Genomic DNA, 22,683 nt, shown 5'->3' with positions numbered 1-22,683 from the left:
ATACAATAATAGTAGGGGACTTTAATAACCCATTTACATCAATAGATCATCTAAACAGAAAATCAAAAAGGAAACAATGGCTTTGAATGGATTTAACAGATATATTAAGAACATCCCATTCTAAAACAGCAGAATACACGTTTTCAAGTGCACATGGAACATTCTCCAGAATAGATCATATATTAGCCCACAAAACAAACCTCAAAAAATACAAGAAGATCAAAATCATACCATGCAACTTTTCTGACCACAATGCTATAAAACTAGAAGTCAACCACAAGAAAAAATTTGGAAAGACCACAAATACATGGAGGTTAAATAACATGCTAGTAAATAATGAATGGTTCAGTCAAGAAATCAAAGAGGAAATAAAAAAATATATGGAGACAAATGAAAATGAAAACATAATGATCCAAAACCTTTGGTATGCAGTAAAGGCAGTTCTAAGAGGGAAGTTTATAGCAATACAGGCATACCTCAAGAAGCAAAAAAAAAAAAATCTCAAATAAACAACCTAACCTTACACCTGAAGGAGCTAGAAAAAGAACAACAAATGAAACCTAAAACCAGCATAAGGAAGGAAATAATGAAGATTAGAGCAGAAATAAATGATATAAAAAACAAAACAAATACACACACACACACACACACACACGAAGCTGGTTCTTTGAAAAAAATCAATAAAATTGATAAACCTGTATCCAAACTTATCAAGGAAAAAGAGAAAGGACTCAAATAAATAAAATCACAAATGAGAGAGAAATAACTGACACTACAGAAATACAATTATAAGAGAATATTATGAAAAAATATATGCCAACAAATCGAACAACCTAAAAAAAATGGATAAATTCCTAGAAGCATATAAACTATGAAAACTGAAACAAGAACTAGAAAATTTGAAGAGACTGATAACCAGAAAATCAATTAAATCAATAATCAAAAATCTCCCAACAAACAAAAGTCCAGGGCCAGAAGTCTTCACAAGGGATTTCTACCAAACATAAAAGAAGAGGTTAATACCAATTCTTCTCAAACTATCCCAAAAAATAGAAATGGAAGGAAAACTTCCAAATTCATCCTATCAGGCCAGCATTATCCTGATACCAAAATCAGATAAAGACACCATTTAAAACTGTAAGCCAATATCCCTGATGAACAAAGATGCAAAAATCCTCAATAAAATATTAGCAAACTGAATTCAATAATACATTTAAAAAATCATTCACCACATTCAAGTGGGATTTATTCCTGGGTTGTAAGGGTTGTTCAACATTCATAAATCAATCAGTGTGATATATCACATTAACAAGAGAAAGGATAAGAACTATATGATCATTTCAATAAACACAGAAAAAGCATTTGACAAAGTGCAACATCCATTCATGATAACAAAGTAGACTTAGAGGGAAAATACCTCAACATAATAAAGTCTATATATGAAAAACCCACAGCTAATATCCTCAGTGAGGGACAAACTGAGATCCTTTCCCCTAAGATCAGGAACAAGACAAGGATATCCACTCCCACTACTTTTATTCAACATAGTACTGGAAGTCCCAGCCATACGAATCAGAGAACAAAAAGAAATAAAAGGCATCCAAATCTGTAAGGAAGAAGTAAGACTTTCACTATTTGCAGATGACATGATACTATATTTGGAAAACTTGAAAGACTCCACCAAAACCCTGCTAGAACTGATACACAAATTCAGTAAAGTTACAGGATACAAAAATCAATGTAGAAAAATCTGTTGCATTTCTATATACCAATTATGAGACAGCAGAAAGAGAAATTAAGAAAACAATCCCATTTACAACTGCATCAAAAATAATAAGATACCTAAAAATAAATCTAACCAAAGAGGTGAAAGACCTGTACTCTGAAAACTATAAATAACCAATGAAAGAAACTGAATATGACACAAAGAAAAGGAAAGACATTCCATACTCATGGATTAGAAGAACAAATATTGTTAAAATGTCTACACTACCCAAAGCAATCTACACATTTAATGCAATCCCTATCAAAATGCCAACAGCATTTTTCACAAAACTAGAACAAACAATTCTAAAATTTGTATGGAACCACAAAAGACCCCCAATAACCAAATCAACCTTGGAAAAGAAAAGCAAAGCTAGAGGCATCACAATTCTGGACTTCAAGTTATATCACAAAGCTGTAGTGATCAAAACAGTATGGTACTGGCACAAAAACAGACCCATGGATCAATTGAACAGAACAGAAACCCCTTTGGGTTAATTTTCAACTATATGGTTAATTTTCAACAAAGCAGGAAAGAATATCCAGTGGGAAAAGGACAGTCTCTTCAACAAATTATGTTGGGAAAACTGGACAGCAACATGCAAAAGAAAGAAACTGGACCACTTTTTTTTGCACCATACACAAAAATAAATTCAAAATGGAGTAAAGACCTAACTTGAGAACTGAAACCATAAAAATCCTAGAACATAGCACAGAGAGTAATTTCTCTGACACTGGCTATACCAAATTTTCTAGATAGGTCCCCTGAGGTGAGGTAAACAAAAGGAAAAACAAACTATTGGGACTCTATCAAAACAAAAAGCTTCTACACAGGGAAGGAAACAATCAACAAAACTAATAGGTGACCTACTGAATGGGAGAAGATATTTGCAAATGACTTGCCCAATAAAGGGCTGGTATCCAAAGTATATAAAGAACTTATAAAACTAAACCCCCAGAAAACAAGTAATCTAGTTAAGTAATGGGCAGAAGACCTGCACAGACATTTTTCTGAAGAAGACATCCAGATGGCCATGACACATGAAAAGATGCTCGACATCATGGATCATCAGGGAAATGCAAATCAAAACCAATATGAGATATTCACACCTGTTAGTGTTAATGGTTAAAATCACCAACACAAGAAACAGCAGGTGTTGTCGGTTAAAAGAGAAGGGAAACTTCTTATGCTGTTGGTGGGAATGCAAACTGGTGCAGCCACTGTGGAATACAGTATGGAGGTTCCTCAGAAAGTTAAAAATAGAACTACTCTACTATCCAGCAATCGCATTACTGGGTATTTACCCAAAGAATACAAAAACATGAATTTGGAGGGATACATGCATCCCTATGTTTACTGAAGCATTATTTATAATAGCAAAACTATGGAAGTGGCCCAAGTGTCTATTGATTGATGAATGGATAAAGAAGTTGGACAGTGGAATACTACTCAGCCATAAAAATGGAATATACACAATGGAATATTACTCAGCCATAAAAAATGAAGTCTTGCCTCTAGCAACAACATGGCTAGAGGTAGAGAGTATAATGCTAAGTGAAGTCAGAGAAATACAAAATACCATAATATTTTACTCATGTGGAATTTAGGAAGAAAAACAAATGAGCAAAGGGAAAAAGAGAGGGTGGGAAGGAGGAGGAAAGACAGGGAGGGAGGGACGGTGGGAGAGAGAGGAAAAGTGAGAGAGACAGAGAGAGAGAAACCAAGAAACAGACTCTTAACTATAGAGAACAAACTGATGATTACCAGAAGGGAGGTGGGTGGGGGGATGGGTTAAATAGATGATGGGGATTAAGGAGTGCACTTGTGATGAGCACCAGGTGATGTATGGAAGTGTTGAATCACTCTACCATACATGTAAAACTAATATAACACTGTGTTAACTAAATGTAATTAAAATAAATATGTAAAAAAGAAAAAAGGAAATACCTGGTATAATAAGAAAGCGCAACAAACAAATTCTGTGTAATTCGGGTAAATTCACACATAACATGGACATCATTTCTAACTTTCAGGGTTATAGGGGGATTCAATGAGATATGGCCCGTTAGGCACCTATCATAATATCGGCACATAGAGGGCCTTCAAATAATAGTGCTTTTCTTGCACTTAAATAGTGACTTATCTTTCGATGATTTTAAGACTAATATCTCCCTTTTACAATTCCATAGATGCAGCCCTCTGCAAAAGCCAACAATGAGAAAACCTGGCAAGAGATATCAGATGAGATCAAGAAGATATTCAAGGCTGCTGTAAAACTGTTACATGAAAAGGGGAAAATGAAATATAGCCAAGCTAAGAGGTACCTGTTCTCAGGTAACTGTCACACATCTTTGGTAAACTAAAGAAGAGATCAGTAAGAGATGTGTTCATGGCTTCCCTTTTATGGGTCTACGAATTTCATTTCATTTACTGCCTGATGAAATCTAACTTTTCTAAATGTTTCCTTTTTCTGGAGAGGCGAGTGTTCTTTTCTTTTAACCCACAGATGGGCCTTTACTTAATTTGATGACTTCTCCAGAAAATGTGATTTTAAAAGAAGTCAGAGGAGGCTGCAGAGAATAGAGCAAACTCTGCCAGTGTTCTCAGTTCATTCATTCATTCTGTTCATTGATTCATGCACTCACTCACTCACTCAGCAAACATTGAGAGCCTGCTATGTGCCAGGCACTGAGGATACAACAATGAATAAGAAGGCAGATCCGTCTCTCCTGGAACTTATTTTTTTTAGTGTGGGAAACTAAACGACAGGCAAGTTATCAAATAAATGAACAGGATCATTTTGGAAGGGATACATAGGATGAATAAACAAGACACAGTAACGGGGTCTGGTTAAGGAAGTCGCCTTTTAGTTTTGTTGAACGATGTGGGGGTTCAGAGTGGGCAGTAAGGAAAGGACTTTGAGCTGAATGATGGGATTCAGAGCCAGCTGTACTCTAAGAGAATTCCGGGCAGAGGGATTACCAGATTCAAGATCCCTGAGAGAGGAATGTGCTTAGTAAGTTCCGGGAGCAGGAAGAAGGTAAAGGTAGCCAGGCCTGGGGAGGCAGAGGTGAAGCATAATAAGAGCCTTATGCTTTCTTCTGGGTAAGCGGGTAAGCCATTAGAGGTTGAGAAATAAAGAAGGCGGTGGCAGGATCTCATTTAACTTTAAAATAAAATAAAAATCTAAAATGAAAACCTTAAAATAAAAATGAGCAGAGACCCACTTGTCAGCCTTTCTCAGCCACAGAAAGGAGGCTTTATTTTTTAAAAAAAAATTTTTTTAACATTTATTTATTATTAAGGGACAGAGACAGAGCATGAGCAGGGGAGAGGCAGAGAAAGAGGGAGACACAGAATCCGAAGCAGGCCCCAGGCTCCGAGCTGTCAGCACAGAGCCCGACGCGGGGCTTGAACATGCGAACCGTGAGATCATGACCTGAGCCGAAGTTGGACGCTTAACCGACTGAGCCACCCAGGCGCCCCAGGAGACTTTATTTTTAAAGGATGCGCAGGAAGCCACAGATCTGAAGGAATATGTCAGCTGTAGTTTCCAGGGGACAAACACAACTGGGTAAAAATAATCAGATATAGAACATTTATTTTTAAAACTGATAATGAAGAATTATTGAGGAAAAAGCAACGGCAGATGCATTTGCAGGTTGGTTTTGTGAATGACGTGACAAAGAATCTATGAAAACCTAAAAGGCACTTGAAACCATTCTCTCTGTATACGTGTATTTCAAGCTTAGGGAAATTATAAGTATTTTTGAGAAATGCATTCTCTGGAAGCTATCAAAAATTAGGTCTGATTTTAGTTCTCTCTGAAAATATTTAAATTGGCCAGAATAAGTACTATCTTTAGAATACACAGGTTGACAAATATCCTTGTTCCTCTGGGATCTTTTTGACCCGATTTTGAGGCTCCAGTTCTTCATGTTTATCAAGAACAAAACCTGGTCTTAAAAATGTGCTGTAATGGAAGAAAATGCCCAGAGCAAAAGCCTTCCTATTCGTGATGTAAGAGATGCCAATTTGGGGAAGGCTTCCTCCTATTTAGGATCATACAGTTCAAGTATTTCACCAGCAAAAACTGTCCCCTAATTTTCTCTAGAGAACTCTGTCCATGTGGCCAACCATAGGAAGATGAATAACTTCATATTCATACTGTGTAGTACAAACACTCCTTGTGGACTGTTCTCTGCTTGGAGTACACCTCTTAAAGATATGCATGCTTCTAACAATTTTATTTATTTTACATTTCAAGCTCATTTTAAGACCATGTCTACACAAATAAGAATGGCCGGGGAAGTGTCGGTTTTTTTAAAGGGGATATAGTAGATTAACATTTTCAGAAATGTTGGAATATGAATACTTGGCAGCATCTGGGAAGGTGAACTCTTTATATCTGAATGTAATTTTTCACACTCCCACTTTCTCCTTCATAAAATAACAGCAGAGGAAGAGAGATAAACTAGACCCCAACACAGTGTCCAACTATGAACATTAAAACTGAGTGGTCTCAGGGACAGTTTTGGGGATTTATATCTCGTGAATGACAGTTACCAGGGCTGGAACTCTCCTAACGTTATCTTCATCAGGTGCTGTGGCTAGTTAAACTGTAGGATATTTAGAAAAATGCAAAGACAGAAAACAAATATGGTGTCCCGGGAAGAATTTCTGGAGAAATTTATAATATTTATAGGCAAATAAATATCAGTAATTATTAATAAGAGTCCCCCCAAATCACAAGAATACACTTGGTTTCTAGAAATATATCTATGGAGTTTTCTTTGTCTCACGTGACTCACTTATTCAGGTATATTTAGTAAGTCTATACCATCAACCATGCATTCTTATGTACAGCCTCTTCTTCCCCCCCTGAGCCAAGCTTAGATGGGTTCTACCAACTTGGTTTGTCTCTATCTCTTCTTACAATCCCTTTATAATCAACACTCCTGATTGAAACATTCTTTCCATAGGAATGATAACAATGTCAGGTTACAGTTGATTTGTTTTCTGGGCCTCAGAGGTAACAGTGCATATCTCTGGTTATCATCTGTTAGGTATACGTGCTATAGGTTGACATCTCCTTCCTCCTCATGACGCACAGAAGGTAGCACCCGGTTGATCCAGGGTGCCCCCCAGCATGTTACACAGATGGCCGGAAAAGAGGAGCCAAAGGCTCCTTCTGTAGGTTTCTTACAGCCTCCCTCATCTACATTACAGTAAGTTCTCACTCCCATAAAAAGAAGAGTAGATGTAGATTGTATAAGGTCCTTTAACAGGCCTCATTAACCAACTTGCTTGATCAAAACCCTTTGTATTATGTACTGAGGACCATAGCACAGCTCACTCCACACTGCTGGCTATAAACATATCTTTTTTACTTGAGTCATCGCTTCTGATTGATTGCTATCATTACTGAAAAAATTATCAAGAGAGTTCGACAAAAAGGCACCACTTAAAAATACAGTTCCTGACTTCCTTCATAGTTACTGTATAGAATACATATATGTTCTGGGTTTTGTTTGATGTTGGAGTTGTGGCCAGAAAGCACATTGAAATGTTTTCAGTTTCTTTTTTTTTTTTTTTTTAAGTTTATCTATTTATTTTGAAAGAGAGAGAAAGCATGAGTGGGAGAGGGACAGAGGGAGAATCCCAAGCAGTCTCCACACTGTCAGTGCAGAGCCTGATGCAGGGCTCAAACTCATGAACTGTGAGAGATCATGACCTGAGCCAAAGTCAGATGCTTAATCAACTGAGCCACCAAGGCGTCCCAGAATATTTTCAGTTTCTGGCCACCCGCACCCTGCATATTCATGGCCCACCCCAAACCCCAATTCTTCCATCAGATCATAGCCTAGTAGTCACCTCCTTAAGGAAGGCTTCCCTGATTCTCTAAGTAGGGTAGCCCCCTAATGGTTTGCTCTTATTGTACCATATTATTCTCCTTCACAAGACTAAAAAAGTCATAAAACATTTCTTTGTGGGATTCAATGATTCAAGTCCACCAACCTCTACTAGACTGTAAACGCCATAATGGCTTTTTCTCTCAGCATTGTCTGTTTTCTCTCAGCACTGTATCCTGAGCAGCTCGCAGCACACCTGGCACATAGTAGACACTCAGTTAAGACCAACTGGATGAAGGAAAGCAGAGGAGGGTGGGGAGGGAGCCAGTTTTAAAAGATTACTTGCCTCAAAGTTCATTGCCATTGGTTTAATTATTTCATTTCTTTTTATTTTCCTCCCTAAAAATCATGCACAAGGGATGTTTTTGTTACTAATGCTCCAGTTTTAAATGTTGCTATGGGGCCTCAGTGATTTATAATGTGTATTTACTTGTAAGCGTATTGTAAGCCATAACCCGGTTTATTTTCAAATAAATAAATGTACACACTAAGTCCCTTTTCTGTACCTGCTCCAATGGATATAATGGAATCTACAGTGATATGGGTAATTCATATTGATCCATAATCAGAACATGATTATATGCTGAACATGCTCTTATACTAGTATTTACACATACCTGTCTGGGGTACAATGCACCCCAAACACAATGGTGAAGCCACATTGTAAAGGAGACACTGACAAGCAAAAAGGAAACTGGATGTGTCATTTGGCCTCTTCCTCATTCCTGCCTGGCTCCACATGTCCCTGCTCTTCGCTATTAGAACCCCTGAGGTCAGAGAAGCTGAACAGGAACTTAAAAGAATCAACCATAAACTTGGTACCCTTTCTTTTTCATGCTTATGTTCAACTTCTCTGGGAAGGCAATTAAATAACTTTAAGCCAAACCCACAGTGTCCCGGTTTCCTGGCTGGTTTGGTTTTTTTTCCCCAGGTTTATTTATTTACTTATTTTTTGAGAGAGAGAGAGAGAGAGAGAGAGCACATGCACGTGTGTGTGCGCACAAGGGGGAGGGGCAAAGAGAGGGAGAGAAAGGAGCTGAAGCAGGCTCCACACTGCCAGCGCAGAGCCCGATGCAGGGCTTGAACTCTCAGACTGTGAGACCATGGCCTGAGCTGAAGTCAGACGCTTAACCGACAGAGCCATCCAGGCACCCCTAGGTTCCCAGCTGTTTAGGAAAAGGCAGATAGGAAATTAAGGAGTCAGGAGAGTAATCTACAGACAACTCTGCTCCACACTGCAAGCTAAATAGTCTCCCCCAGCAACTAGAGAGATAAGTACTGGGGATGCAGGCCCACCGCTCCTTTGCTCTAGACAATAAACCCCGTGCCATGTTTTCTTTCAGCGATAGAGGACGAGTTTGACTTTGCTCTAGGAAAGCAAACTCCAGCATTCCTAAAGAAGTGTGTCTGCTACATTCGGAAAATTGCTAACATTGAACGTTTTGTGAAAATCCCAGAGATGGGAAAGTACATGGATATAACTGGAGCAGAACCAAGGATTATGCGGGATGCAGAAGCCCAAGAGAAGCTGATAAAACTCAGGGATGAATTTATTCCTACCATTGTTGCGTCATCTAATCTGAGAGTGTACACATCGGTTACTCATTGCGACATGAAACTGGGATATTCCCAAGAAATAGAAAATCATTACATAGAAGGACTCGGTAAGCAATTTTATGAGGACATGATCGATATAATTCAGGCAACCGTTCAACAGAATTTTGACACCGAAACTGACACGCTCTACGATGAAATCCTCCAGCATTCGTCATTATGTAAGACATACGCCTCCTTCTATGAGTACAAATGTGAGTCTCTCAACATAGTGCATAAATATGTTCTTCCGAGCAAAACTGGGCACATCAACCCTCTCGTCATATACGGCGGACCATGTACCGGGAAGACCCTCCTGCTGGCTGAGGTGGCAAAGAAGGTAAAAGCCTATTCTTTCACCTGCTTGTTTGTAACAATCTTTTACTTTGCAGAGAAGATAAGTTGATCACGGTCATTTCCATTTTCTGTGAATTTTTATTCGTCTTTGTGGAATGGATACTTCAGTGTCTCTCTTATGCTGGTGTAACAGTCAGAGTGAAAGAATAAGGCACATCGGGTGCAGTTAGACAACAGCTTCATTTTTTTCTCTCTTTGGTCAAACTCATGTTGTGGGGCTCATTCCCATTTGGATGGAAACCAGGGCAGATATCACAGCTCCTCTCAGCTCTATCACCACAGACAAGCCCTCCAGTCACTCTGGACACTGAGTCATTCTCAGTCCAGAAATTAAATATGTCCAGTCTAAGGTGATAATTAAAACTTGAGTTTATATTTCTCTCCCGCAGCTGGGGCTCACTGTAAGCATGGCACCTGCTGTGGGAAGTGGGGATGTGATCGTCTCCTCCTTCTTTCACCACATAGTACTTCTTCCCCTCCATCCCTAACCTCAAGCACTAGACCCTTGTAGGGCTGTGACTCCTATAGGGTTGTGGCTTCAGGGATATAAGAAAGGTAAGGTGGCCAGAAAGTTCTTACGTGACCAGTACTGTTCTGAATATCGGGGTCCACCCTCTCTAGTCTTGGCAGGTGCTTACAAAGCTGCCTCCTATTTCTTCTGAGGCCTTCTTCTAGTTTCCTGGATGTCCTTTCCCTCCCACATCCCTTGACCTGTACTCGCTGAGCATCTTACCTACAGTTCCCTAAACACAGGATGATGCATTTTTTTTCCAGCTGGTCACTTCCATGGCTCCTGGACATGCAGCCACACTTCTAATACCTTTCTGCCAAGGTCCATGGCCCAGTAAGCTCCCTTGGACAAGACCTGGGGCAAACAGAACCAAACAAAACCTCTGTCAGCTCAGTCTTGCCAGTGGCCCATATCTGACCCATGGGGGACACGCAGGTACTTTTCGCCTGTGAAACTCTAGTTGCAATACAGCAGCTCTCCATCACTCCTCCATCCCAGCAGCTAGCCAGTCTTGTCGGTCAACCTCCATATTTCTCAGGCGTCTGATGACATCTGTCTCCTCAGCTCTGGGGGACACCCCATAAGTGGTTCATCACTGCCCCTTTCCCTGGGCGAGAAGCGGGGACATCTCTCAGCCCTCCCCTTTGGGAGTGAGTGGTCATAGATATGCCCCCCAGCACCCTAACCTCCACTGTTTTTCTTGGCCTCTTGAAACGCCTCTTTAGGCTGAAGGTGAGTAGTCCACTAAAGGCAGCAAAACTGGTTTTCACAAGTCCCTTACAAATCTTGCATGATGGTCTGGAAGCTCACTCTGGAATGCGGTGTCTATTGTCTTGGCATGTCAGTCTAAACTGGACGAAACTAGTTCCATTTTGAGCTCCTGTGCACTTGCTCTCCAAGCCTGATGGTCTACGTTATCCTGGCATTACTTCAGCATCCCTATACTGTCGTTCCTGTGGTTACTCTCCCGAGAACACAGCTTCCTTCACCTTCACAAAACACCCTTGTCATCTGTCACATGCTACACAATCTCAGGCAGGTCATCTTGAGGACAAGAGCGGGGACAGTTGTGTTCCAACTTATATCGAGATTAGGTTCCTGAGTAAGCACGCTGGCAAAAATCAGGTGCATGAGCTTACTCTTAAAAAGTCCTCAGGAGGAGCGCCTGGGAGGCTCAGTGGTTTAAGTGTCCAACTTTTGACTTGGTCTCAGGACATGATCTCAGATGAGATCGAGCCCTGAGTCAGGCTCCCGCTCACAGCGTGGCACCTGCTAAGGGTTCTCTTTCTCCCTCTCCCAGCTCATCCGCACACACCCTCCCTCTCAATCTCTCTCAAAATAAATGAACATTTTTTTTAAAAGCACTTAGGAAAGTTAATTTGCCATTTCTTAATATGCCAAGCCCAGCTGCTGGTTTTTCCTCTAGTGTTAAATGACATAGCTCTTTTCTAATTGAACACCGAAAGCAGTGGCAGGCTTGCATTTAAGACCCATGCTGTGTCAAAGTAAGTTTTGTGTGCATGTATGTTTGAATACTAATTTGTATGTGAACCTTCAAACTTTAGAGTTGTTCTAAGCAAGCAAGACAGCAATGCTACAAGGAGCACATAGGAGCTGAAATCCAAGGAGAAAACAACCATGTACACCATTTCACGTTCACTTGAGGGCTCTTACTCTGGAAGAGGGAAGGGTGAGGTGGTTGAAGGGACAAATGTTGTTGGACTCGACTATATTAAATGTGCATGGGATGCAACTGTGCGTGCTGTAGCCCAGGAGGTAAAGAACTGTGAAGCATGTGCTGATGCGCCTGTAGAGATAAACAGTCCCCCCAGGGGCAGAGTGTGGTGACAGTTGAGTTGGTCAACTTGAGAAATGTCTTGTTTTGTTTTTAATGTTTATTTATTTTTGAGAGAGAGAGAGAGAGAGAGCAAGTAGGGGAGGGGCAGAAAGAGAGGAGACACAGAATCCAAAGCAGGCTCCAGGGTCTGAGCTGTCAGCACAGAGCACGATGCAAGACTTGAACCCACGAACCACAAGACCATGACCTGAGCCAAAGTTGGACACTAAACCAACTGCACCACCCAGGTGCTCAGAAATGGTTTTCTGAGCTCTCATTCTTCTGGACGTTTTGTTCAGCCACCAGTGTGTCTACTCACAGTCCAGGACCCTGGCACAAGAAGCCTTACCTGTTTCTACGTCCACTGCCTCTGCTCCACTCGCCTCTCTCCTGGGGAATGTCTGCCCCGCCAATGACAACCTGTGCTCTATTTGTGACTTCATGTCCCTTGTCAGGATGCAGACAGACATCTTGTGTTTATCTTGAGATTATCTCCTACATGCCTAACATTTCCATGGACACAAGCTCATGATCAGAGAGGCACTCTCTACAGATATCATACTCTCAACAATGCATGACTAGCAGGAGAGAGGACAATGCACATAATCATCATAAGCAATCCACGGAGGGACAAAATACCACGTTCTCTGATTTGCCACTGAAGGACAGTTGTAGTAGGACGGCAGGATTATCTTCCTCCATATCAACCTCAAAGGTTGGGGCTAAACAATAAACTGCTTCTTTTCCTGAATAGCTCATGCTGAAACTGCATCCATACTTTTTTCCAAACTTACTCATACCTTAACCTGAACTAGATCTTTTTTTCCCCCCTAAATTTATTTATTTATTTTTGAGACAGAGAAAGAGAGAGCAAGTAGGGGAGGGGCAGAGAGAGAGGGAGAGGGAGAGAATCCCAAGCAGGCTCCACACTATCACTGCACAACCCACAGAGCTGGGTGTGGGGCTCAAACTCATGAGATCATGACCTGGAGCTGAAGTCGGACGCTTAACTGACTGAACCACCCAGGTGCCTTGAACTATATATCTTGAGGAACCAAGTTTCATAAACTTACTTACTCATTTATAAAATATGTTTCCTAAGGAGTATCCTTTGTAAATTCCAAGGGTTACTAAAAGACATTATTTCCCTAAAAATAGACTTTGGAATCTGTTTTACACTTTGATCATATCCCTTCTTGTCTTTGCCTTTCCAGACAGAGAAATACTAAACTTAGCAGCCCCCTTATGTATGTTATCTCCTTAACTCTACAATTTCAAGAGAAAAAAATAAATAACTCCAGCTTTGTCTCTTGGTAACCATTTAACTCTGAGCAAGTCATTTCTACAGTCTGCGCCTCAGTTTACTCTGCTGTAAAATGATACTATAATCCATCTATCCTACAGAGACATAATGCTAGGGCTGATAACTGACCGTTTATATATGGTAAGCTGTTATAAAAATGCAAAATTTAACAAAATTTTAGCCAGCATTATATAGATTTAATGTTTATTATTTGAGAAAGAGACAGAGAGCAAGCAAGGGAGGGGCAGAGAGGGAGGGAGACACAGAATCGGAAGCAGGCTCCAGGCTCTGAGCTGCCAGCACAGAGCCTGACGCGGGGCTCAAACCCACAGACTGCGAGATCATGACCTGAGCTGAAGCCGGCCGCCCAACTGACTGAGCCACCCAGGCGCCCCTATATAGATTTTTATGACAGTGATAAATAATCATAAAGATGACCCTCTATCTCTGAATCATGTAAGATTATATTCAGTATCTTATTATTTTTACTGCATTCTAATTAACTAGGAATTTGATCAGCCATATGTGATCTCAATTAATGAAAATATCCGATGCAATATAATGTGTAAATCACTACTTAATCTATTCATTGAACAAATACTAAGCACCTACTGTGTGCCAACAACCATTCCAGGAAATAGGATTCAGTGATGAAAAAACTGACCATACTGGATATGCAGATTTTGTTTGTGAAATACTTTGTTACTTTTACAATACAAGCTAAGTGCTGCCTTGTGATTGAATAATACTTTTATCACTATTTTATTACCTTCAGTACAGTGATCCTGAGGGTCTCACCTATAGATTTTAGTGCATGAGCTTTGTGACAGCTCTTTGATCTTCTCAGAAGGTTTCCTGGTTCTAAGCCACTCTCTGCATGGTCAGGGTTACCAGCAGTCTGACCTCTGGAGAGAGGAAATGCTGTTGTACGTGTTATACGTGTACATATATGTGAATATATATTACCATTCTAAACACTACCTTTACGTTTTAGGCTTATGGCTGGCTACATGAAGACACAGGACCAGAATCTGACCCAGTAGTCGTCGTGAGATTTCTAGGAACCACAGACATGAGTACTGACCTTAAGACTCTCCTTCTAAGCGTTTGTGAACAATTGGCAGTTAACTACCGGTGTCTGGTTCAAAGCTATCCTAAGAAAATCCATGACCTTCGTGACTTATTTATAAACCTTTTGAATGAGTCTTCATTGCAGAGACCTCTAGTAATAATATTCGATGCCCTAGAGCAGCTCTCAGAGGGCGATGAGGCCAGGAAGCTTTGGTGGCTCCCAGCTCACCTTCCCCGCTTTGTTCGAATAGTCCTGTCCACACTGCCCAATAGACATGGAATCTTACAGAAACTGAGGTGCCTTATCCACGAAGAAGCCAACTACATCGAGCTGATTCCCCGGGACAGGAAGATGTGCAGCCAGGTCCTCAAACACCAGCTGCTGCGGGTCAAAAGGAAGGTCACATCAGGCCAGCAGATTTATGTGAACAACGCATTCTCCAAGTGCACGCTGCCCATGTTTGTGAACCTGACCTTCAGGGAGGTGAGGCATTGGAGATCGCATAAAGACGTCGATGAGTCCTCCCTCTGTGTCACCGTTCATGAAAGTATTGAGCAGCTATTCTGGTCCTTGGAAAAGAAGTGTGGTCAGAAACTGGTCTCTAGGGCTCTTGGTTACATCACCATGGCCAAAATGGGTTTGAGTGAAATGGAACTGGAGGATGTGTTGGCCCTAGACAACAGTGTCATGAATGAGCTCAATGAGAACGCTAGGCCCAGCAATCCCCTGAGAGTACCTTATCTGTACATCGCGAGGCTCAAGGAGGGTCTCAGCGGATACTTGATAGAAAGACACGTGAAGAACGTCACACTCCTGGTCTGGGCCAACAGACACCTGCAGCTCATAGCCCAGAAGTTGTATCTGCAGGACGACAGTGACCTGCGTGAAATGCACACCATCCTGGCAGACTACTTCCTGGGAGTCTGGTCAGGGGGCAGGAGGAAAGCTTTCTGCCTCGAAGACCCCTACTTGAATGGCTGCCTTGACTTGGAGAGCAGAAGCCTGCTGGAGGAAGAAAAGCACTTCATGGAACAGGCCTCCTTTGACAGACAGGCTCCAGACCAGCCCTGGGTTTTCCAGTGTAATCCCCTGGAGCCGGACATCTTTTTCGTCAATCATCGGAAAATGTCTGAGCTCTTGCACCACCTGACAAGGTGTGGAAAAACCGAAGACCTGCTTTACGGAATCATCATGAACTTCAGCTGGCTTTACACCATGATCAAAATCGGCCAGTTCGACAAAGTGCTTTCAGACATCGAGCTGGCTTACACCTACTCTCAAGAGAAGGAGCTGAAGTTCCTGGCGAGCACTCTCCGTGGCATCAAAAACAAGGTCACTGCATTTCCGGGCTCCCTTTCAGCAGAGCTTCAGCAAAGACTGCTGCCTGTCGTGAGTTCCCTGCCCAAACTTAGACACCTCCTTTTAGAATGTGACAAAGACGGGCCCAAATATTGCTCCATTGTGCCGTTACATTCATCCATGGACGTGACATATAGCCCGGAGCGTCTTCCTTTGTCATCTAGTCACCTGCATGTCACCGAGATTCTGCCCACCTGTAACCCGAGTACTGTCCTTGCAGCTTTAGAAAATGGTTCCATCAGCACGTGGGATGTGGAAACTCGTCAGCTGCTCAGGCAAATCACCACAGCCCAGTCTGTCATCCTGGGCATGAAACTCACCAGTGACGAGAAGTATCTTGTGGTGGCTACGACAAATAACACCTTGTTGGTTTATGACAATGTGAATTCTTGTCTTCTGTCTGAAGTGGAAATCAAAGGGACCAAGCACGGAAGCGGCTCCACCTACATCAATGGATTTACCCTGTCGGTGAACCACGCCCTTGCGTGGCTTGAAGCCAGCAAAGATGTCACTGTCATCGATCTGCTCTACGGATGGCCCCTTTACCAGTTCCACTGCTGGTACGAAGTGACCTGTGTCCAGTGCTCTCTGGATGGCATGTATGCTTTCTGTGGACAGTACCTGAACACCACTACCATATTTCATTTAGGGAGTGGAGAAAAGTTATGTACAGTGACATCTGAATTTTCCGGTGGGTTTGTGAAGTTTCTTCTTATCTTGGACACGGCTCAAGAAATGGTAATGGTGGATAGTGAGGGAAGCCTTTCTGTTTGGAATACTGAGGACATTTCCAGTCCCCAGCTGACTGACGACTTTGACTGCAGAAGAGAAGACAGCGAGGTGGTCAGCATAGAACTTTCAGAGGACCAAAACGCAATTCTGATCTGTAAAGCCCTCAGCATCGAGCTCTTAGATACTGGCATGTGGAAGGTGGCTGAAAAGTTCAGAGCTAAGCACAATGAACGCTTTATATCTGCTGTGCTGTCCAAGAATGGAGACTGCATCATCGCGACCATGGAAAATACCTCAGCTGTGTTTTTTTGGAGGCGGGACACGGGACAATGTATGGCAAGCTTACAGGAAATCTCAGGGACCATTGTCAAGTTGGTGAAATCTAGTCACCACAACATGCTGCTATCTTTATCAACCAGTGGTGTTCTTTCCATCTGGGATATAGATATAATCACGGCTATGTCCAACATAGATAAGACTGGGAAGCCCATCCAAAGCCTGGTGTTACCTGCTAGAGGGGAAATCATTTATTCCCTCGATGGCTCTGATTGTGTCCATAAGTGGAATTTCAGCAGTGGGTTCCTTGAAGCAGTGTTTAAGCATGAAGGAATAGTCGAACACTGCGTGTTGACATCCTCTGGAGATGTAATGGTGACCTCAGATGACAAAAGCAGCCAGTATGTCTGGCACACCAGCAGTGGCGAAAACCTCTTCCGAATTAACGGGCAGAGAATATCTCAGCTGCTAATTACACACAATGACCAGTTTGTGGTCTCTCTGTGTGAGGAAAATGCCTCCAGGGTTTGGAGACTGGCCACAGGCCACAGGGTCTGCAACATTTTGACCACTTTGCAGAATGCCTTTATCACCTCAGCGAATACCTTCGTGGTGGGAATGACCAAAAGCAAAGTGCTGGCGGTCAGTCTCTGGACCGGAAGCATCACCAAGAAATTTTGTTGTGAAGACGGCACGACCATTGTAAGTTTTAAATTGATCCCTGACTGTCCTGACATCATTGTGTTTATCACATCGGCCGAGACCGTGAATATCTGGAGTCTGACCGATGAGGTGATCTGTCGCCGTGTGCAGCTTCCCAACAACTTCTTGAAAAATCTGGAGGATTTCGAAATTTCTCCCAACGGAAAGCTAGGCATTATATCCAGGGGAGACGACAATATCAACGTACTGGATTTACACAGCGGTAAGTTACGGGTGGTTCACGCCTCTGGGGTCATCTGGCGGCAAAGGCTGTCTCGAGATGGTCGCTACCTGGTATACATTTGTTTCCGAAACGGGGAGGAAGAGGACGAGAACGGCGTGATATCCAGTTTGATTGTAATGAGACTGGCTGACGGCAAAATTATCGGTGCTTGTTCCCTTTACAAAACGCCAACTTTTCTTGCCCTCTCACAGAGGCACCTGAACATCATAGTGGGTTTTGATGATGGCAGTATAGGGATATACACAGTGGTCGACCGTGTGGATGCTGCACTGAAAATCAAGATCGCCACGTCAAATAGCAGGCAGATTTTCAACAACGCGACACAGGCCTCCCGGCCGAAGTGTAGCAGTTACTGTTTCAAAGTGTCTGTGGATTGCTTATGGAGAGAGTCTACTGAGGTCTTTGCCAGAGACAGTCCCATCACGGTGAGCGACTCCACTGAGCCCAATGAGGCGACACCCTCCAAGAAACACAATCCCTGCTGTGACCGCGGGTGCTCCGCCCTGGAATCCAGGGGCCACAGCTATGCCCCCGACAACTGACACAACGCTTTTCCTGCTCAGCAGACATGAACGATACACATACAAAAGGGGGGAAAAAGTATCTTCTGTATCCCAAATGATAAACTACTCATTTCTTGAAAGACGGGACAGATACTGAAGTTCCGGTGTTGACGTGCTTGACAAAGGCACAGAAATGTGGAACTGGTTTGGAGTTTGCTCTTTTTTTTGGGGGGGGGGGGTGTCAAAATTAATCCGGGAATGAAGTCTTGACCGAGAATGTCTCAAAATGGTGTTTAATCGGCTACATCAACTGAAAGTCAGGGGAATATTTTTTAAATCGGCTGTGTGGGAAGCAGCCGCAGAACCCACACCACGGGTTCAGATGACAGAGGCTAGAACTATAAACAGACTGCTCGGACTGGGGTTCGTTCTACAGAAATCGTTGGGAGCTGTGAACGTCAACGATTGTGTGGCCGTAAGTAAACAGAGCCTTAATCTCTCCTTACATTTTACCAGCCTGACAACTGTGTAAACCCAGTCTGCGGATGGGAGTCAGAGGTGCAAAATAACGTAACAAAACGCCCCCAGTGTACTCCCAGCGTCCCAAGGGAAAGGCCGTGAAACGTGGGGCCACAAATTGTACTGAGCACGAGCACTAAGTTAACCACTATCCTAGGGCTACCGAACACGCAGAGTCGGTCTTCGTTAAGACACAGCTCGGACAGTTGCACGCAAGGGCTTCCCTGTCACGGAACATAACGATTTTTAAACGACTTCCTGGGCTGCAAGAGAACACATTGAATAAGGACGCGCCATCTTCTCGTGTCTTTTTGGAATACCTATTTGTGCCAGATGTAAAGAGGAATTACAGAGAGGGCATCACAGATTGGGTCAAGACATCTGTTCATTTCCATCCTTGTACTAACACAAGCCTGTGCTGCTCGGTTAGTTCTATGGAAGCATACACTAGTTCCTAAATCCCTGCAGTAAATCCTACCAGAAAGAAAGCTTTCTCGACACGCCGTCTTATGAAACACTGATGACATTTGCCTTATTCTTACTCCTCCTCTTTCCTGTGTAAAACGCAGATAGATGACCAAATACTCGGGGACAACTGAATATGCCTGTCTTTGTGCTAAAATATTCCATAAATCTTAAGGGTGTCCAAAAGTTCCTGATTGTCCCTGTTTGTAATCACTTTCTTACTTCCCCACACTCTATGTATGCTTCTCCCTCTGTCAGCCTTTTTCTGCTCAAGGGCTCTTTGGGGCTCTTTTATAATCGCTCCCATTCAAAGCAGAAGCTGTGAAATGGTATCAAATACTTTTTAAACACGACTTCACTTATTTAAAAGAAAATAATCACATCTCCAAAGAGGGAAAGTGATTTTCTTCCTTCCATATCCTCCACGTGGCATGTCCTCGGACGACTGTGCGAAGGGTGTCTGTCAGTAGCGGGGGTCTGGTTTGGCTCGGAAGTGACAGCAGTGACGCGTGTCAGCAGGATAATGGCCAAGGAAACGACGCGCTGTCAGCCCAGCTCTACCAGGAACTCGCCGCGTATGCCTAGACAGATCTTTAGCCTCTCTGCTATACTGTTTTTGTAAACGGCAAAACAAAGGTAGTGATCGCTTCTGCTCTAGTAGTTATATAAGGAATGGTGAGGACCAGTGTGAGAAAAAAAGGTAGGGACGTCTTGACTGTTTTTGCTAGTGGGAGAAGCAGTGATCTGATCCACAGGGAATCCAAGCTCATTGCATTTCACTTTGGAAAGCAGTTTGACACATAAGCATACAGAGATGGGATTCAGATATAAACACCCTACTCCGTGGTGAAAGACTTTTTTTTCAGTATATTCCTCCCGGTCTAGCTAGCAGCCAGAAAGGGGGTAGCCCAGAGAAGGCCCAGTCCACGTAGAAATCACCTGAAGTTGATTATATGATGAGTCAATTGCCTTCTGAGGCAACACATTCCTATTCCTGTCATGATCAGTTGGACCACCATGCCACACATTTCTAAGAATTAAATGCCTAGATGGATTAAATGTAGTGTGTGAATATTCTATGTAACAGCCAATAGAGTTTAACAAGTGACTTGAATGATTTTCCTACCTTGTTTGCAACTGATAGCTCATATTGAATGTTTTTATGTAAACTTTGTATTGTTGGGAAGAATTACCCAATCAGAGATTTATATTTTCATAAATGTTACATTTAGTTAAATTTTATTACAGAGTTGTTACACTAGAAAATTACTGCGGTCTTCAAACAATGTACAGTCTTGTGTATGTATTGTTTGTATGAATAAAAAGATAAACTACTTAGATTTGTGTGGAGTTTTTCTTCCCCAACTTTGGCAAGGGTAGAGATTGTCAATAATTTTTTTAAACTTTTTTTTTATGTTTATTTATTTATGAGAGTGAGAGAGCAAGAGAGAGAGCGCAGGTGGGGGAGGGGCAGAGAGAGAGAGGGAGACACAGAATCTGAAGCAGGCTCCAGGCTCTGAGCTGTCAGCACAGACTTGGGGCTCGACTCTGAGCCCGACTTGGGGCTCGAACTCACGACCCGCGAGATCATGACCTGAGCCAAAGTCAGACGCTTAACCGACTGAGCCACCCAGGCGCCCCCAGTAGTAATTTTTCATGGTTACTGTATACCAGATGCTATTTTTGGAGCTCGGTATGTACTAAGCCATCTCCACAATGGCCTTATGATGTAGGTAGAGTTACTATTCTAAATTCACCGATGTAAAAACCTAGAAACAGAGATCCAGGGGGAATAGCTGAATAGGATGTCAATATAACATCCATGTTTACTTTTCCAAAGCACACAAAGTATAGCATTGAGTATCCAGTAGACACTTACGGATTATGACCTATAACATATTTTCTGACTTGCAGATTAGAGACCAGGCTAGGCTCTGAAGGTCACTGGAAGTTTCTGAAAACTCCCAGGACTTTCAGGTATACCACAATTGTTGATGTACTCATTCAGCAAATAGTTATTTGGTCATGGCATTTTGCAAAGATTAGTAAAGTAGCCTGTGCCTTCTAAGATTTCACAGTCTTAACAGAAAAACAAAAAGATTCTATGGGCAAGTGCAAGGACAGTGTGCTTCCTCCTGGGGCCTGGGGCGGAGGTGGGAAGAAGGATAACTAAGGAGTTGTCCCACTCATAAACTGCCTCCAGGTGAGAGGGTGGGACCAAGGGGGAGCCTTCCCAAATGCACCTTTTTCTGTTTCTTGCCTCTTGGAACTGAGAATCCCCTCTCGCACACACACAGACACACACAAAAATTTTTTAAACAAGTTAGCAATGATGAGCTTAAGTGATGATAAGTAGGGAATAATCAGATGAAACTCTGTGTCTAGTTTCATGAAACAATTATTCTTAGAGAAACTTAAAATCAAGGCATTAGGGAAAAAATTGAAGAAATTACCTATTGGGTTTCATCTTCATGTAGCTTAGACATTTCTGTTTAGAATTTAGCCGCCTCGAGGGGCACCTGGGTGGCTCAGTCAGTTAAGCATCCCACTCTTGATTTCTGCTCAGGTGGTGGTCTTGTGGTTTGTGAGATCGAGCCCCATGTCAGGCTCTGTGCGGAGCAGGGAGCCCACTTGGGATTCTCTCTCTTCCCCTCTCTCTGCCTCTCCCCTGCTTGTGGTCTCTCTCTCTCTCTCAAAATAAATAAACATTAAAAAAAATTGCCCCCTTCAAAAACTCTCCCTAATTCCACTACCCATGGTGGGAATTCCTTCTTGGATCCTGATCTAAATCCTTTAGGTTGAAGATTACACCTGTTCTTTCAGTTTTGAGAAAATGTACAGGAGTTGGCTATTGTTGTTTTCATAAAAGCATTTCATATACATGCAGTTTGCTGTTCAACAAACTGAAGCATCTTCTTTCCCAGGGTCAAGGACACAACAAATATTGTGTGTTCGCTTTGTCCAAGACATTATGCTTATGCCCCAGGATGATTTGAAAATGAGTCCTGCACAACCCCTGCCCTCCAGAATCCTACAATCTAAAGGAGACACAACTAAATTAGATGTAAGACAGACTGTGATAAAGTGAATGGCAGGTGTTGAGAACACACTGCAGAGGAGCAATGAACTTGAACTGGGATTCAAAAAGGATGGCTGAGAGGAGGTGACAGTGGAGGCTTGAAGGATAAACAGGACTTAGCTGTCAGAATGTCGAAAAGACATTTCAGGGGAGGGAATCTGCGTGAGCAAAAAAAGGAAGACAGGAAGAGTCAACATATACCGTGGGTGACTTCAGATGCTATGTTGGCTTTTTAAACTTTACTCTGGAGGTGCCTGGCTGGCTCATTGGGTAGGGCATGCAACTCTTAATCTTGGGGTTGGGAGTTCAAGCCCCATGTTGGGCACAGAGCTTATTTAAATAAAAACATACATCCACGAAATTGAACTTTATTCTGTAGCTCATAGGGAATTGTGGAAAAGGTTCTGAGACAGGGATAGGCCTGGATGAAATGGTATTTTAGAATGACTCAGGC

At 42.5% G+C, this 22,683-nt stretch overlaps 1 protein-coding gene across 2 annotated transcripts in view; it reads left to right on the top strand.

Annotated features, from left to right (window-relative positions):
• NWD2 (NACHT and WD repeat domain containing 2) overlaps positions 1-20,488 on the top strand; it is a 185,576-nt gene extending 165,088 nt beyond the window's left edge. For both annotated transcript variants that reach the window (XM_045474293.1, XM_045474294.1), the window contains 3 exons: positions 3,955-4,099; positions 9,021-9,610; positions 14,273-20,488. In XM_045474293.1, the coding sequence (XP_045330249.1) occupies positions 3,955-4,099; positions 9,021-9,610; positions 14,273-18,205 (4,668 nt within the window). In that variant the 3' untranslated portion in view covers positions 18,206-20,488. The remainder of the gene's footprint in view (positions 1-3,954; positions 4,100-9,020; positions 9,611-14,272) is intronic.
• Positions 20,489-22,683: the final 2,195 nt, after the last annotated feature.

This window comes from Leopardus geoffroyi, chromosome B1 (assembly GCF_018350155.1).
Source record: "Leopardus geoffroyi isolate Oge1 chromosome B1, O.geoffroyi_Oge1_pat1.0, whole genome shotgun sequence".
In the NCBI taxonomy this organism is placed as follows: domain Eukaryota; kingdom Metazoa; phylum Chordata; class Mammalia; order Carnivora; family Felidae; genus Leopardus; species Leopardus geoffroyi.
The sequence above is the reverse complement of the archived record's forward strand: the minus strand, read 5'-3'. Positions and strand labels throughout refer to the sequence as shown.